The 17,002-nt window shown below is 39.3% G+C and overlaps 1 protein-coding gene and 1 pseudogene across 1 annotated transcript; one reads left to right on the top strand and one right to left on the bottom strand.

Moving 5' to 3' along the window:
• The first annotated feature begins 1,268 nt into the window (after positions 1–1,268).
• Positions 1,269–12,123, top strand: LOC121304409 (serine/threonine-protein phosphatase 2A 65 kDa regulatory subunit A alpha isoform-like). Its single transcript, XM_041235535.1, has 15 exons — positions 1,269–1,626; positions 3,437–3,527; positions 4,656–4,756; positions 5,268–5,500; positions 5,781–5,928; positions 6,454–6,609; positions 6,859–6,973; positions 7,536–7,606; positions 8,445–8,579; positions 9,239–9,412; positions 9,654–9,714; positions 10,248–10,402; positions 10,812–10,954; positions 11,281–11,372; positions 11,781–12,123. The coding sequence occupies exons 1-15, from the start codon at positions 1,549–1,551 to the stop codon at positions 11,795–11,797; spliced, it is 1,770 nt and encodes a 589-aa protein (XP_041091469.1). The 5' UTR covers positions 1,269–1,548; the 3' UTR covers positions 11,798–12,123.
• A 141-nt stretch (positions 12,124–12,264) lies between these two features.
• Positions 12,265–15,124, bottom strand: LOC121304170 (annotated as a pseudogene).
• Between the last annotated feature and the right edge of the window lie 1,878 nt (positions 15,125–17,002).

The raw sequence follows: 17,002 nt of genomic DNA on the forward strand, positions 1-17,002 counted from the left end.
ATTCATGTTATCAAACATGCATTTTCCTTTAAAACTCCTGAGTTATAATTATTTTCTTTTATGGATGTTTGTGTGCATGTGTGGTTGTGTTTGTTCTATACCTTCTCTCTATGCAAACAGCCCTGGCTTTAGTCTCCAGCGCTGTCATTGCGATAACTTTCACACACAGTAAAACCATCATCTATTTCCCCTTGAAATAGGGCTTAATTGCATTTGTTCACATTAACCTCAACACAACCATGCCAGGCACAGCTGAATGAAAGCTGCTTTATTTGCTTGGATATATTGTAATATCTCTCCCATTGTAAGGCCGCAGAAGAGAGCTGTGGACCCCAGTCTCTAATTGCGGTCTTTAATGATTAATTTTCCCGAAGAGGTTGGAAAGTTGCTTTATGTGATTGGGTGACACACTATTTCCAGCAATGGAGCAGATTAAACAAACACATCTGATCAAACCCTAGCCCATGAAAGAAACCAATGACCCTCTAAACAGGGGGCATGTAATTAGTGCTTCTATGCGGATGCTAGGCGCGCTGGAAAAAAGATTAGAACTATTTGCATTAGATTGCCAACTGTTATCAGGACATTTCACCTAACAAGACATTGAAAACCAATTGAAAGAATATTTGCTTCACATTTGTATGATGTTTGCAATTATACTGGTGGTTCTTTGTGCATGTATAGGTGTGTGTTAAGATGCTTTGAGGAGCCATTCGCCCATTTCTAGTTGCTTGCCATAGACATGTTTGCTGTAATGTGTGTTTCTTTCAAAACTGCACATTTGATTTGATTGCTCCCATTCAGAGACCAGTTTGCTTTTCCACTCTGAAATTTTTTTTTTTTTTTTATTTGCGGAGAAAGGATAAAAAGAGCTTTTCGAAAGCAACAGGCTTACAGGACAATATCACTGAAGCATTATTATTATTATTAATGAATCATTTAGCAGGCAATTATATCCAACGCTACTAACGAGAGACTAAACGGTGAACTGTGTATCACAACAGCTGCTGCAGAGACACAATAGGATCTCGGTTTTATGTCTCATCAAACACAGTTTACACCGGCCCTTAAATGCCAGCTGTATTTTAACTGACAGGGCAGCACTGGGTTACTATTAACATCTGTGCTCTTCGCTTCTGAAGCAGGCGAGACGACTGCTCCAGTGTGACAGGGATGCGTATCCCAGGGATATAAAGGAAGTGCTTTTTTTTTCCCCCATTAGCCTTCAGTTGTGCAGTTCTGAAACAAACATGTTGCAGCTTCTAGGCCTTACTATCAGGGAATCCGTTCAACGGCTAGATAATTTCATCTCAGGAGTGTCTTCTGCGTCAAAGCATGCATGTAAATAATAAATAAATGTATGCAAAGGGCAGTGCGATTTCAAGTCGCAACTGTTTCTTGTTTTAATAAGCTTAAACCGTAAGGAAGGACAGGTGGGTTTGCGCAACATTTCTTTCTGCAGTGCAAGGTACAGGCAGCCCCTGCTGGCCGGGAGTGGGAACCCCGTTGGCTCTCATCTTCAGTCTACCCCAGAGCAGCGCTGTGAAGATGGCGGCGGCAGACGGAGACGACTCTCTCTATCCCATCGCCGTGCTCATCGATGAGCTGCGCAACGAGGACGTGCAGGTCCGTCCCGACCCTTTCTATTCACAATAATACAAAAAAAAAAAAAAAAAAAAGAGAGAGACACCAACAAGGTGCCAACAAAATAGCAAAGAAAACTGCGCAAGAGATACAGGGGAGGTGGCTGGAGTGAATTGCAATTAGCAATATTGTTACGCACGCTACCAGTTTTTATTTATTTTTTTAGAATAAAAGTTCTGCAATTGCATGTATCATAATTTGTCGGTATGTAACACCCGAAGTGTTGTCTGTCTAATATGTGGATCTGCTTTCAGTAACAGTAGTGATGCGTTCTCTGCTGTTTTGAATGAAGAAGGGCTCTCGGTGTTGCAATGCAGGCGCTGCGGTGGCAGTTTTGAAGTAGTTAAATTTTGTTTTGTTAGCTGAACACGGCCAGTATAACAGATAACACACTGGCCCGTGTAAAGGGTAGGAATTTTAATTTTTAAAAGTCGTGACGCAGCGGCCATACGTACTTTTCAAGGAAGATTGTTCCCGTAGCAACCGTCACGCATGTTGACTTGCGCTTAAGTAAACGGTTAATCTTTTACAGCTCAACGCTCCCTTATTATCTTCTATCTAATTAAAAAAAAAAAAAAAAGTCAATAGATTGTGGTGTGTGTTGTAGTAAAATGTGTTGAGGTCAGAATTGTTGCATGATTTATTTCAAACATATTTTTTTTTTACTGTTATGCATTTTTTTTTTTTTGTAATCAATTATAAGTTTTATGTTTTAGAATTTAATAAAAAGTTAAAACAGAATTTTATCATCGTTTGGTAGCACCAGCGAATGCTTCATTAAAGACAGACCCTTTTTGGTAGGTATCAAAAACATTATGACGTAGTAGTCAGATGCTGTAATTGGCATTTAGACGGTTTGCGAATACGTCACTGGCAATCTTGTGACGCCGCGGTGTGAGAGTGGGCTGTTAATTACAGCGCTACCCAAATGCAGAACAAGTGGGTCGGTACACATTTTGCCAGTTCTTTGCCCACTCAGACTCCATGCTTATTAATATTATTACTATTATATTATATATACAGGGTGATTAGAAAGTAAGATATGGTGACATCAGTGATATGGTGCGTTTTAACAACGCTGTGTGTGTGTATGTGATACATACATACATATATATAAACTAGAGAGATGCATATCATGACTTTAAGCCATAAACATAAAAGGTGTGGCAAGCGCTGAGGGCCACCCTTTAAAAACCTGTTTTTATTTATTTATTTTTATAAATTGTATTCAGCCTATAAAGCTTTGGTTTATAAATGTGTTTGGTTTTTAGCTGTAAAACAACTAAAATAATAATAGCAAAAACCCGCCCCATTGTTTTGATAGTCTTATCCACATGTCCTGGGTCGTTATCAGCTATGTGAATGTACTGCCCAAGTCCCTGCTGCTGTTTGAAAAGGACTATGTTCAGAGGCTGCATTAATTTCAGACAAAGAGGAGGAGATGCAATACCTTATATTGGACTAACTAAATAATAATTATTCACAAGCTTTCAAGACCTCCAAGGTCTCCTCTTCAGGTGAAAGTAGGAAAGAGAGATTGATGTCTTTCCTACTTTCACCTGAAGAATAGACCTTTTGAGGTCTTCAAAGCTTGTGAATAATTATTTTGTTAGTCCAATATAAGGTATCGCATCTTCGTCTTTGTCTGTCATCTCTGGACTAATATGCCTACCATTTCATCTGTCGATTTTAAAGCGCGCCCGAGAGAGTGAAATGCAAGAATAAGCTCTCTTTTTTTTTTTTTTTTTTGGGTGGCACGTGAAAGTGTTTTCTGTTTTTGTTTCCGCTTTAGCTGCGACTCAACAGCATCAAGAAGCTGTCCACCATCGCTCTGGCTCTAGGAGTGGAGAGGACCCGCAGTGAACTGCTCCCCTTCCTAACAGGTCTCTCGTGAACATGCTCCTTTAGAAAGCAGGGAGTCCAGTCCCTCATTGTGTGTTCAGCTAGATACATTTCTCTTGACCAGTTGTCAACCCATGACCCTTAACCTGAGGGAACACAAAGCCACTTTTTTTGTTGTTGTTTGTTTTAGGAACACTGGCATGAAACCTAGTTCCAGGAGGCTGCGAGTCCTAGTTTTGAAGTTGCTGTATCAAACCCCAAGTCTCTCCTGGTGTGCCATGCAGCTGCCTGAAACCTAGTTCCAAGCGCCTTTGTGTTCCCTCAGCTTTCGACTGAAGCTAGAGAAACAAAATCAATACAGCCCATAATATGTCATCATTCATTGTGTTGTGGCACCTTTTATTTTATGAAAGGAGAAAATATTGTTAACTTGTATTTAGATCCTGATTTAAGTGCTTGTTCAGTAGACCAGGAAACATGTTCATCATAATACTCTGAAGTCTAAAGCACTTTTGTGAAGGTCAAAGTATCCTGACTTGAAACCTAGAGCCTCAATCTTTCCAGGCCGTATGTAGAGCAGTATTTAGAATATATTCCCATTTGTAAATGCAGTGTAGTGTGTGGTAAAGACAGTGGTCTTTCCTTTCTTGAATGTTCAGATTGTACATCTATCACGGTTTAGGTTTGCCATTAAGCTCACTTTATACAATTGCATTCTACATTTTGAACTGCATTCTTTTAATGCACATTATATTGGAGCTAGTGAATGAGGTTTGCAGAATCAAGTTCACGATGAGCTATTTAGGTAACCTATTTAAGGCTCCTGCCATCATGACCACTTTCCTGGATTTGATGTAACGGAAATAGCGCCACAAGTTTTTCTTTATTCATGCTTGATCAACCCTGGTCCCGGAGAGCCACAGCGCTACAGGTTTTCTGGGTGCCGTTAAATCATCAGTAGCTAAAGACCTGGATTATTGTTTATTTATTTTTATATAGTGTTGAATAATTAGTAAAATAACTGGGTCAGTTAAGTAATTGAGGACGCAGGTGGAACGAAGACCAGATGAGCCCGCAGATCTCCAGGACCAGGATTGGCCACCCCTGTGCCAGGTGCTTCTGGGATGTATTTAGTGTGTGACCATTGTGTTCTCATTTTGTCTCTGCAGACACAATCTATGATGAGGATGAGGTGTTGCTGGCACTTGCAGAGCAACTTGGTACCTTCACCTGTCTGGTTGGCGGTCCAGAGTATGTGCACTGCTTACTGGTACGTACATTGACTCCTGAAACAGACTAGGATTGTCGCTAATGTTGTCCATAGGACTTTTTTTAATACAGGGTGAAACAACTTTAGACGAATTTCAACCCTTACCCCCCCTTAATTAAAAGTTGCGTTTTTCTAATTTGGTCACTTTTTTTATTTAGATGTTTTTTTTTCCTTTCCTTTCTGTTTTTTTTTTTTTTTAATTTCTTGTTTTGAAGATTTGGAGGTAAAACTTTTAAGGATCTGGTCGCCAACCATTTTTCTGCAAGAGAAGCCAAACTGAATAGACATTTTAGAGCAAGTGGTTTTAAAACTGTCGGTTGTTAACAGCAATCTATGCGTGGTAAAACAGACTGCAGGAGTAGAGACACCAATGAGAGCAGAGGGTAGATGGACCTGAAAGAACAGTGAGGTAGTATGTGATAACTATGATTTGAGCGCGAAAGATTGAGAGCCATATGTTCGAAGAGCGACTGGAAATCTTGCGATTGCATTTTCAATGATCCATCCTCAGCCACCTCTGGAGAGTCTGGCCACAGTGGAGGAGACCGTGGTGAGAGACAAGGCGGTGGAGTCTCTGCGTTCCATCTCTCAGGAGCACTCCCCAGCAGACCTGGAGGCTCACTTTGTCCCGCTGGTGAAGAGGCTGGCCAGCGGGGACTGGTTCACCTCGCGCACCTCGGCGTGTGGCCTCTTCAGCGTGTGCTACCCCCGGGTGTCCAGCACGGTCAAGGCTGAGATCAGACAGTGAGTATGCAGCTCTGGGTGTTGCTCAAACACATTTAAACACCAAAACAGACACACTTTTTCTATCCCCTGTGTGTGTCACATGTACATTTACAGTGGAGCAAGAATAGCTGGGGGCCCTCACTAGCATATCCAAAAGTCTAACACTGTCAGTTGGCTTGCTTTATTACTTATGAGAAGTCTGTGTTAAGCTTGATATATCTGTTTAGCACTAACAATTCAAACCATGTTAGTATGCCTCCCAATTGATGTTTTCTTCTTCTGCTTGTGTGCTGTGCAGGCACTTCTGTAGCCTGTGCTCCGACGACACCCCCATGGTGAGACGAGCGGCTGCCTCCAAGCTGGGAGAGTTTGCCAAGGTTCTGGAGCTGGAGTACATCAAGAGTGAGATCATCCCCATGTTCTCCAACCTCGCCGCCGACGAGCAGGTCTGTTCACCTCGGCTCCTCTTCCGTTGCCCCTCCTTCTCCCCGTGTCTCCCCCCTCTGCTAGTTTTGATTATTATCGCATTGGCTACGTCTCCTTGGTTTACAGTTTTGATTGGTTGAGTTGTCTGTCAATCAGATTCGGTGACCACCGAAGTGCGAATGCGGTAACCTGTTGAAAGGCAGAGACGCTTCTTTACCACACCCCCGGTAATCTGTGGCGCATGCATAACGGATGCAAGAAACCTTTGAGCATATCTGTCCAAATAATTTAGAAATGCAGTGCCACTTGCAACTAAAGGTATTGAAATAAATGTGTTGATGCAGTGTTTACCAACAATTATTTGTGATCAGTGTACTTGCTATGATTTGGTCGTGCTTGCATAAAAAATACCCACCTCGCACAAAAGCAAGGGACACAGTGTTTGATCTGGTAGGCATGAATTATAGCAGGGACATGCATGGTGGAGGTTAAAGTAATGAGCAGAGAGCTGACTGTGTCTTCCCTGTGTTTCTGGTGTCTGGCAGGATTCAGTGCGTTTACTCGCGGTGGAAGCCTGTGTAAACATTGCTCAGCTTCTGCCTCAAGAAGACCTAGAATCCCTGGTGCTGCCAACACTACGGCAAGCCACAGAGGACAAATCCTGGCGAGTACGCTATATGGTGGCAGACAAGTTCACTGAGGTAAGTAAAATTAACTTCGAACTGATTACAAGATTTAACTTTAATCAAGCAGATTGATTAATTTTTTTAACTAATCGGTTAACAAAGCTACCGTCAATACCCTTAAAAAAAAAAAATAAATAAATGTAAAGAACAATCTTCAACGGGTGATTAGAGATCAGTGTTAATTTAAGGTAAAAAAACAGATTGGTAAGGTTTGGTTAGTGCGCCTGTTCCTAATGGTCAAAGCACTTGCTGTCCTCTCTACAGCTTCAGAAGGCAGTGGGTCCTGAAATCACGAAGACAGACCTAGTTCCGGCATTCCAGAACCTTATGAAGGACTGTGAGGCCGAAGTGCGAGCTGCTGCATCACACAAGGTCAAAGGTCAGGCTTTTATACTCTCTGCACATGTGTTGGGAAGAAAAACGACAAGGCGACCGTTCTTTTCAGCACTGTATGCTTGGGTTTGCTGCAATGTGAACTTGTCACTGTTCGCCCCCAGTGGACATTCAGTTATGCACACCACAAAGGAAACGCCACATACTTTTCTCGTGCGCAAAAATACTAATTAAATAGGTGAAAAGAAAGGAGGCCTTGATACTGCCTTAGTTTTAGTTGCCTTAGACATTAGATTATGGAATCTATTTTTTGCAATCTTTCTGCAGTTTATTATATATTTAAGTGCAATTTAACTCTACATACTTTCAGAAGCACCGTCTTTCTGTTACACTATCAAAAGCTTTGATGAACCAGCTTTGTTTGCCACCAATAGCTTGTATACATGTTGCCTGGAAACTGTGGGCAAACTAGTATTTGGTAGCTATGAGAGAACAAACAAACTGAGCTAACCTTGTATTTAATTGTGGAAACGTCTGATTTAAAAAAAAAAAAAAAAAAAAAAAAAAAAAATTGTATTTTTTTTTTTTTTTATTATTTCTCTAATCAGAGTTTTGTGAGAATTTGTCCCCGGACTGTCGGGAGAATGTGATCATGACGCAGATCCTGCCCTGTGTGAAGGTTCGTGAACAGACACTTGAATCTAATAGCATAAATACACACCAGTTTTTTCAGTGTAATCATCACTTCACACTTAGACCCACTGTAAGGTAAGTTTGCGGTAACCCACTTTTTATTCCTGCCCAAAATATTTAAACATGCCTTTTTTTACATGTTCTTTTTGGACATATAGATGAGGGAGCTATGTACTATGATACATATTTTATTCCATGTATTGTAGGGTTATTACATTTTGCCCTTCCAAGTTGTTTTTAAACTTGGAACTTAAGCTTCAACACCAATTTTATAATAGTAATTATAATGTTATCTGTTGCAGTACTCTCAGCTACCCTGTAGGTGGTGCTCATTAATCAAATAGATAAATGAACGGGCGTTCTCATTTCAAACTAGGCTGGCTGTTTACAGCATAGTAAACAGCACAGCGCATACAGATGTGTAATATTGTATGCAGAGCTTCAGAAAGAGAGGAGGTCACACCAGTTCCCTGTGGGGTTTATACTATATATAGACAATATAGAGACAATTACACTTTTTGTTGTGTCGATTCTCACGGTCAAGTTCCATTACAGCTGTTAAAAAATCAACCATTTCATTGCCGTATTGTTTTGACGTTGGGCCATATCAGTGGCAAAGACTAAATGCTTTTTTTTTCCACTGCGTATTAGTTTTTGACCCACAGCTGTATGCCTCATTTGTTTTAACTTCCCACCATATCTGTCAAATTTTACATGCTGTGGACATCGGCGTACGAAGTGGGATTGTTTTTTTTTCTTCTGTCCATTACGGAGGACGCATATTCCTGATGCACCCCTACCTTGTTGTTTATCTGTCTCGTCAGGAGCTGGTGTCGGATGCAAATCAGCATGTGAAGTCAGCCCTGGCGTCTGTGATCATGGGTCTGTCTCCTATCCTGGGCAAAGACAACACTGTGGAGCATCTCCTGCCGCTGTTCCTTGCACAGCTCAAGGATGAGGTGAAGCATTCAATCCATCTCGGTTTCCACCAGTTACCTTGGAAATGTTGATCTCCTTGACTTATTTTCTTATATGTTTTGCAGCCAATTTTATAATTGGCAAGTATTAAATTTGTGTGAATATCTAAAAATTAAAAAAAAAAAAAAAGGTGATTTGTTAATTGTCAAAATAGTCTAACAGTAGATTGTCTTGTTATCCCCCTCACACGGAGATGTGTATCCCCATTGATGGGGAATATAGTGGAGGTGTCTGCACTTATTGCATGTATAGTACGCACACGTCACAGTTTTACATACTGTATGTCTCAAACTGCTTTTAAAATTTAAATCGGACTTGCTTTGAACGCTCATTCGCACAGATTAAAGTGTATTTTGGCATGTACAGCTATGGCCATCACCTAGAATTTTAGGATTGAGAAATAATGTTTTTTTTTTTTTTTTTTTTTAACATCATTCTCAAAAGCTATGAAATTATTTTGCAAAAGTATTAAACAGGTTTCATGCGACCTTTATGAAGCAAATTTTTTTTCATTTCTATAGGGTGATGCAAAACCTTTGGCCATAGCTGTACATACAGTCAGTTATGGTCAGAGAGATCTACTTTTTCGTGGATGGCCAGGTCTCTGATAGTCTTCTTTGCTCTGCCCCCTTGTACGCAGTGCCCGGAGGTGAGACTCAACATAATCTCCAACCTGGACTGCGTGAATGAGGTGATTGGCATCAGACAGCTGTCCCAGTCCCTGTTGCCTGCTATTGTGGAGTTGGCTGAAGATGCCAAGTGGAGGGTTCGTCTGGCCATAATCGAGTACATGCCACTGCTGGCGGGACAGCTGGTGAGAATACATTGAATACATTTATTTTTTTTTTTTCTTCAAACATTTGGTGATATTTGTGGGGGTTGGGGGGTTAGAGTCCACTGTTGGGAAGTGAAAATAAAGTTTTGGAAAACAAAAAGATCCAACAGATAAATTAGTTAGTGTTTCTCATACAGCATGCTGTAATGCAAACACATCTTTTCCTAGTAAAACATCAACTGGCTTAAACTGCTTTTTTAAAATTTTTTCCCCCCTGTAGGGTGTTGAGTTCTTCGACGAGAAGCTGAATTCCCTTTGCATGGCTTGGTTAGTGGATCACGGTGGGTGTTATCCACAATTTGTGATCCATTTCATTTTCTGTATAGGCTGAAATGAAATTTCCAAGCTGTTATACAATGACCAAAAGTTACGTATCACATAGAATTTTAGGATTGACACAATTTAAAAAAAACAAAACAAAAAAAAACCATGAATATAACTTAGCTCTTTTATTTAACATCATGCAATCAAAGAAACTACAAAACGATGTTGCAAAAGTCTACCAGAACCATAATAGCAGTACAGTATTTCATGTTAGACTTTTTTCGTTAAGTTCAGGGCGATTAGAAAGTACGTTTGCCACATCACCGCACCATAGACAGGTGCGGATTTTCATTCAACTTTATGAAGCAAAATTAGTTTCTTTTTGTTGGGTGATGCAAAGCTTAATGAAATGTAATAAAATGAAACCTTAAAGAATAAAGCGCTTAATGCTTATGCAATAATAGATTACTAGCCCTAAAATATGGATGTTGTAATAAAGACGTGTTGAGTGAATGATTAGTTATTTGTTTTGATTTGTTTGTTTGTGTAGTTTACGCTATTAGAGAGGCAGCTACAAATAACCTGAAGAAGCTGGTGGAGAAGTTTGGAAAGGACTGGGCTCAGGCTACCATCATCCCCAAAGTGCTGGTCATGTCGAACGACCCCAATTATCTGCACAGGATGACCACTTTGTTTTGCATTAATGTGAGTTCCTTACAGCGTTTTGGAATCTGTATCCCATAACTTCACACACAATATAATCCAAGAAACACATTGAAAACGGGGTCGGTGTAGAGGGCTAACTCTTTAGCCTCTCCTGCCGTTCATCTTTGAGTCCCCCATCTTCTCAGACCAAATGTGAAATTAGTTTGGTGGTCTCGGTGTTGTTTGCATCGCAAAATTAACACACAGATTAGCCCCCAGACAGTCTCTGCTTGAGTTAAGACCCAGGACTGAATACAGCATCACAGCAGACCCAAGTCATTTAAAATGAGATTCCGGCAATTAAAACTTTGGGACGCGCTGCCCTTCACTTTTGATGATGGGAGATGGATTTGGTAAAATTGCTTCTTGCAGCAGTGTTTAAGCCTTGCCTGTTTTTCCTGTTTTCCAGGTTTTGTCTGATGTCTGCGGACAGGAGATTATTACGAAGCACATGCTGCCTACTGTGATACGCATGGCAGGGGATGCTGTGGCTAACGTCCGCTTCAACGTTGCCAAGTCTTTACAGAAAGTAGGACCCATTCTTGACAACAGGTAAGCCAGATTTGAGAAGAGCAATGCGATATTTACGTATATGGTGTAAATAAAAAAAGGCTGTAATACTGTTCATTGTACATGAAAAGATACTGATATAGTAAGTGTGGATTATGTATGGTTGAAATTCTAGTAGTTCATAAGACTGTCGACAGAGACAGTGAATCCACCACTATTTATTCCATCAGCAATCTCAGGAAGTCTTGGGGAGTAGTCATTAGTATTTTAACTTTTTCATGAAAATGTTTAAATAGTGACAGGAGATTTCATTACTTTTAGAGAAAATGCATCTCGTCTGTGATAATATGTTTTTCTTTTTCTTTCAGCACTTTGCAAAATGAAGTAAAACCTGTCTTAGAAAAATTAACCCAAGACCAAGATGTGGATGTGAAATATTTTGCACACGAAGCACTAACTGGTAAGCAAATTAGAAGAAATGCATTTGTCAAAGGCGTGCAGTGCACAAAGCCAGATACTGGATTCTGCTCGATATTCCACTGTGCATACTGCACACTAGTAGGTTGAAAAGATGACTGATATAGTAATTGTGAATACAGTATGGTTAAATATCCTTAAAATAGATCCCTAAAAGTAGTGATTGCTGTAGTATTTACATTTAATATTGCTGGTAATGTAAGATTTTCTTACATTAAAGAGGAAGTACATCACATCTAATAATAAAATCTGCAGTAGCTTCGTCAAAGCACACAGGAAGTATTTAATCTGGCATGGTTTCTGTAAGTTCACACGAGTGATTTTCAAAACTTAAAAACAAACACACAAGGATATAATTACATTTTCTTGTGGCTTTTTTTTTTCCTTTCAGTTTTGGCCCTGGCGTGAGGACCCCCTCTTCTCGTGTTCTTATTGACTGCGCAATTTCTTGTAAAGTGTTCATATGACCCTTTGTTCCAGCAACACTAACAACCCCCCCCACTCCACACCTCCCCTCATCACCAGTTTTAGAATCTTAGCTGCTGGGCTGCACTGCATTCAGTTTTCCTGCATGAACCTTAGTCTCCTTTAATTCTGTTCAATGGCATATAACTATATACACTTATCTGCAGCCAACCTTGACCCCACAGCCCTTAACCCTCCCCCCTCTGTGGCTGATGCCAGCACCGCCGTTGATATCTCTGTATAGTGTAATAAAAGCTTTGTGTTCTTTATAAAGTGTTGTGTTCTTTATTCCATATCTTTTGGTTTTTTTTTTTTTTTTTTTTTTTTTTTTTTATTTTTTTTTTATTATGCCTTTGTTTTGTCTTTGTACTGTATGTTTGTTGTGTACCAAGAATTTAGAATCGGACAAAGGTAACCAAAAAAGAGTTGTTTGAAATATATACAGTGGTGACACGCTTTTCATGTCTTGGGATAGCTGTTTCATCAGCAATTCTGATAAGTGTTGCTGTACACATGCACTCATTATTTTTAGAGACTGTATTCTGCAGTAACAGCAGAGTAAATGTATAGGAAGATCATATATGACCTAAGAAACTAAACTTTTCTTCCCTCCAAAATAGGATTGAATTAATGACTGGACTAATTGCCCTAAGTTTTGAAATTGTGTTACAATGTATAATGTTGGTTAAAACTGTCGGTTGTCTTTATAAGAAGTGCCTATTACAGCGGAGTCCTATTGTTGGAATGTTGTTTGAAGCAGCTGTCGTTGACTGGTATATTTAATTGATTGGAGGTTCACTTTGGATGTTTGACTGTCACTTGATTTCTCACTGAATACTTTTTTTTAAGACAGACAGCAAGGAGCAGGAGAAGTTTCGCCTGCCGCAGAAACCCACAAAAAAATAGAGAATAGGGTTTAGGCAGCTGTTGAAGTTGGCCAGGCTGGCTGCCAGATGGTATCCTAGAAGGAGGTGACACTTATGCAAACTGCTTCTTTTGAGGAAGGTGAAAATATGGTACGGGAGCCAGCAGATGAAAAAGGCCACTACAGTAATCAGGATGATCTTAAACATGCGGTATGTTTTGGCTCAGTTTTTGTCTTTAACCTTCCTGCTGATGGTCACATAGCTAACCGTGATTACCACAAAAGGGACCACAAAGCCAAAAATGAACCGAACGATGTTTAAAAGGAGAACCTCTCTTGTGGTGGTTGGTATCTCCCTTGCCGAAAGTTTAGGTGCATTTGGTCTGGTTATTCTTGAGGTCGAGAAATACATCTGTGTAGATCACATAGGGTGAGCTGAGCAAGACAGCAACAACCCACACCACTGAAGTAGCAACAGAGGCAGCTCTGACTGTGCACCGCTTTTTGCAGAAAACCGGATAGGTCACCAACACACAGCGGTCAAGGCTAATTACCATGAGGATAAAGATGCTGACGAACACGTTTAGATACTTGACAAAGTAGGTCAGCCTGCAGACCTCTCCCCCAAATGACCACTGATACTGCATTGTCTCTCACCACTGAAAAAATAACGCATGGCTACAAAAATGAAATCTGCGATTGCCAAATTCAGAAACCAAACAGTGGTGACGGTCTTGGTCATCTTGAAACCAGCGATCCAGACGACCACCCCGTTGCCGATGACCCCCAGCAGGAAGATGATGCTGTAGAGAGTGGCCGCTGTGATTTCCTTTAACTGGGAATTTGTGCAGCTGGAATTACTAGACCCCGAGGTTCGGCGATTTGCTCTTTCCATTCTTTTCTGTAAAAGACACAGGCACTAAAAATATATCCAGACTTTCAGTTGTATGCAGCACACATGGATTGAAATCATTGAGCGATGGAAAACAGCACCCACTTTTGTGCCACAGCCAAAGTGGAGCACATCATATGACTACCTTCCACACTTCAGTGCTCTATCCTTTCTCAACCATTATAATGTCCTAAAGTCGTAGATTCTGAAAGCTATTTGATCTAAATCCCCATTAGTGTTATTGTTTTCTGAAAGGAGGAAAAAAAAAACTACTACAGACTACTCTGTCTCTAAATGAAATGTATGAGTAGTTATCTGAATGTGGTGTATTTCTACTATCTAAAAAATGCTAGTGAATTTTTTTTTTTTTTTGGAGTAAATAGCTTTGTGAATTTACTTCCAATGAGTTGCCCTATTTTAGTTGTACGAATGTTTGATAATTCTTGGTTAACAAATGACTAGCAGAAACATTACTGTATGTTTTCACTTCAACATGTGTCCAAAGCATTGAGCAAAAACAGGAAAATTAGGTCATGGTTGTTGTCAAGCAGTGTCCCTACAATGCAGCTGTTGACACATAGTTTCAACCCAATACAGAGGGGAAATTGACCTGTTTCAGCAGTATCTTGTATTTATCACAGCATTGGATTCGGTGACATCACTGACAAATCTCCCCAATCGTTCCTTATTTTTGTTTAATCAGTTTATTTCAGCATTTTAGCCACAATAACTAGGCAATCATTCAGAACCAGCTTCAAACCTAGTACCTCAATTAATGCAGCTTTTGTCTGCCTCGTTCATTATGTTGTATCTTTAATCAGGCATCTCAGCGCACCACAGACAAAAACAATAAAGCATTTTAGTTGTAGTGTAAACCCACGTCAACGCAATGATTGTCAACTTTTGAATTGCTCTTATCAGTCAAAATGGTCTGACTCATGAGTAGTTTAATGTTTTTAAGCAGCCACAATATGTAATCGCGCCACTCTGCCTGAGATTAATCAGCAGCCTGGCTGCAGATGAGTGAGAGCCCTTCAACTGTCACTTAACTACCTTGTTACATTTTAATTGCTGTTTTGTGTTTTTTTTTTTATTGGATTGTTGTTGCTCTGAAATGGACTTCCTACCTTTTTTTTTAATCAGGCAAACTCATATTAAAGCTTTTAGCTGTCACTGGGAAATTCACAATGATCGCTCTTCTACAGCAGATAAAAATCCTCACCACTACACCACTACACCCTGTAAGCCCTGATACTATTATGGCTTCTGGTAAACTTTTGCGATATCATTTTGTAGTTTAAATTATATATATAATTATCAAAATGTTTGGTCGTAGCTGTAGGCTATGCTATTTAGATAATACTGATGACCACAAAGTAATAGCAAATAAAACATTTTCTCTTTTGCCATCTTCAGTGTAGCAAGAGTGTTCACTGTGTAGAGTGAGACAGACAGACAAAATCTGCATCCTTTAAATCAGGACCCTAAAAATGACTTAAGACAAATGGCAAACCCCGACACTATATAGCCAAGTTTCTGAAAAGTATTTAGAGTAAATGAAGCTCAGTGGCAATAGTAGTCCTTCTTACTGCAGTTTTGACCAGTCTGATATAGATATGATGGTCATTTAATAATTCAAATAAATTATACACATCGCAAAGCTCATTTGTATTGAAATAGATGTATATATTTGTACATTTTATTAATTGGTTGACATAAAGATGACAAGAAATTAAAAAGACCTTCATATTATAAAACTTGTAGAATCTTACCTGTAAAATACTGTATTCTTCACTGTGCTCTACAGGACTTGCTGTGTAATACTGAACTGAAAAGGAAGGTGTTTTGCTTTAATATCCCCTTCTAGTGCACGGCTAAAAGAAGAGTAAATTAGGGTCATCTCCGACCAAACCTAGACGTATTTTAATAAGAGGAAGTTTAGTTTCTGGTTTGACTTGAGAAATGACCCCAGATCACTGCATGTGAAAATTTTTTAAAGATGGTACAGTATAGTTCTAATTCAGAGACCCCTTGAAATGTATACACATTCTTCTTTGAATGATTGAATAGTATTTTAGTATATGAGTCCCATAGTACGCTATAATTTGTGTTATCGTATGTTAAATTGCAATCATGCATATTTTTTTCTAGTATTACCTAACACTGTAGGATCCAAAAAGACTCCAAAGCCATTATTTTAGACTTTAACTAAGTCCATTTTTTTTTTAAAAGGAGAAAATGCCTTTACAACAATAGGAGTTATTTGTTTCATATCTGCCAAAATGTACGGCAGAAGTTATCTGACAGAAACTCTGGGTTTGGAACGTGCTAGCTTCTGTCTTGCTCAGAAGTTTGAAAGGAAATCTGTGCTGGGAGATGACTGATCTTTACAATGTAGACCTATTACCCAATAAGGATCAGTTCAGTACAATACATAACAGATGGCAACCCTAACTGTAATCACTGAAAGACATTTAATCTACCTCACACGATTAGAAACTGCAGAAATCTTTTGTGTATAGTGTTGTATCTGAAAGCATTGAAACACAAGGCAAAGTACTAGATGCTATGCTAATGAAAGGGTACAGAAAATTGATTTTAAAGTCAGACCTTTAAGTACAAAATTAAGTGGTTGTTTCATATTGTAGAGAAACAGCAAAACATTTGTATTAGAAAAATGAATTTCTTTCCTGGCTCCAGTATTCTCAAAACAGGTAAGACATCCCTGTTTTTGTTCTGTATGATCAGCTGACTGTTATTTTTTCTCCTTGAGCGCCCCTATTTATACCCGGTCTGAGCGTTCAAAGTTTGTTGCTACCTCCATCCTTCCCCTGCCACAGTTCTCTGCCATTTCATTCCTAGCAACAGTACTCTGGAGGCCTGCTTGAAAGCCTATACAATTTTAGAGCTACAATATATACTACAAGAACTATAATGTATATTGGCTGTATAATGTTTTTTTTTTATAACAGGTCGTTTGTCATGTATTTAAAATATTGGCTTGTAACTTCTAAAAAAACTCTCCTTAAATAGCATAGGCTATAACTGATATATAGTCAAATACATACGTGCTATCTTTATGATGCATTTCTTTCTACAGGGATGTTTTGAACTTTTGTTGCTAGTTGAATTGAGATTTACAGGGCCAGTAAATAGTTCCTGCTGCATGTGACTAATAATACTGAATATTTACTGTAAAAAAAAAAACAACAAAAAAACAGAAGTGACCTTTTAAAAATAAACCTTACCTCTGCAGGTGTAGAGTGTCCTGTTTGATCTGGAGAAAGAAAAACTCTTGATGCAAAGACTGGTTTTTTGTTCCATCAAATACAAGTTGAGAAAAAGAATTGCGGAGTTACTGTTTCATATTTAAACAACATTTTTAACCTCA

This window comes from Polyodon spathula, chromosome 37, assembly GCF_017654505.1.
Source record: "Polyodon spathula isolate WHYD16114869_AA chromosome 37, ASM1765450v1, whole genome shotgun sequence".
In the NCBI taxonomy this organism is placed as follows: domain Eukaryota; kingdom Metazoa; phylum Chordata; class Actinopteri; order Acipenseriformes; family Polyodontidae; genus Polyodon; species Polyodon spathula.

Bases quoted from the DNA above. Each gene is read 5' to 3' on its own strand.
- LOC121304409 (XM_041235535.1), top strand. From the start codon at position 1,549: ATGGCGGCGGCAGACGGAGACGACTCTCTCTATCCCATCGCCGTGCTC. The intron at 1,627-3,436 runs GTCCGTCCCGAC...TTTCCGCTTTAG, and splicing joins TGCGCAACGAGGACGTGCAG to CTGCGACTCAACAGCATCAA. The intron at 9,413-9,653 runs GTGAGAATACAT...TCCCCCCTGTAG, and splicing joins CACTGCTGGCGGGACAGCTG to GGTGTTGAGTTCTTCGACGA.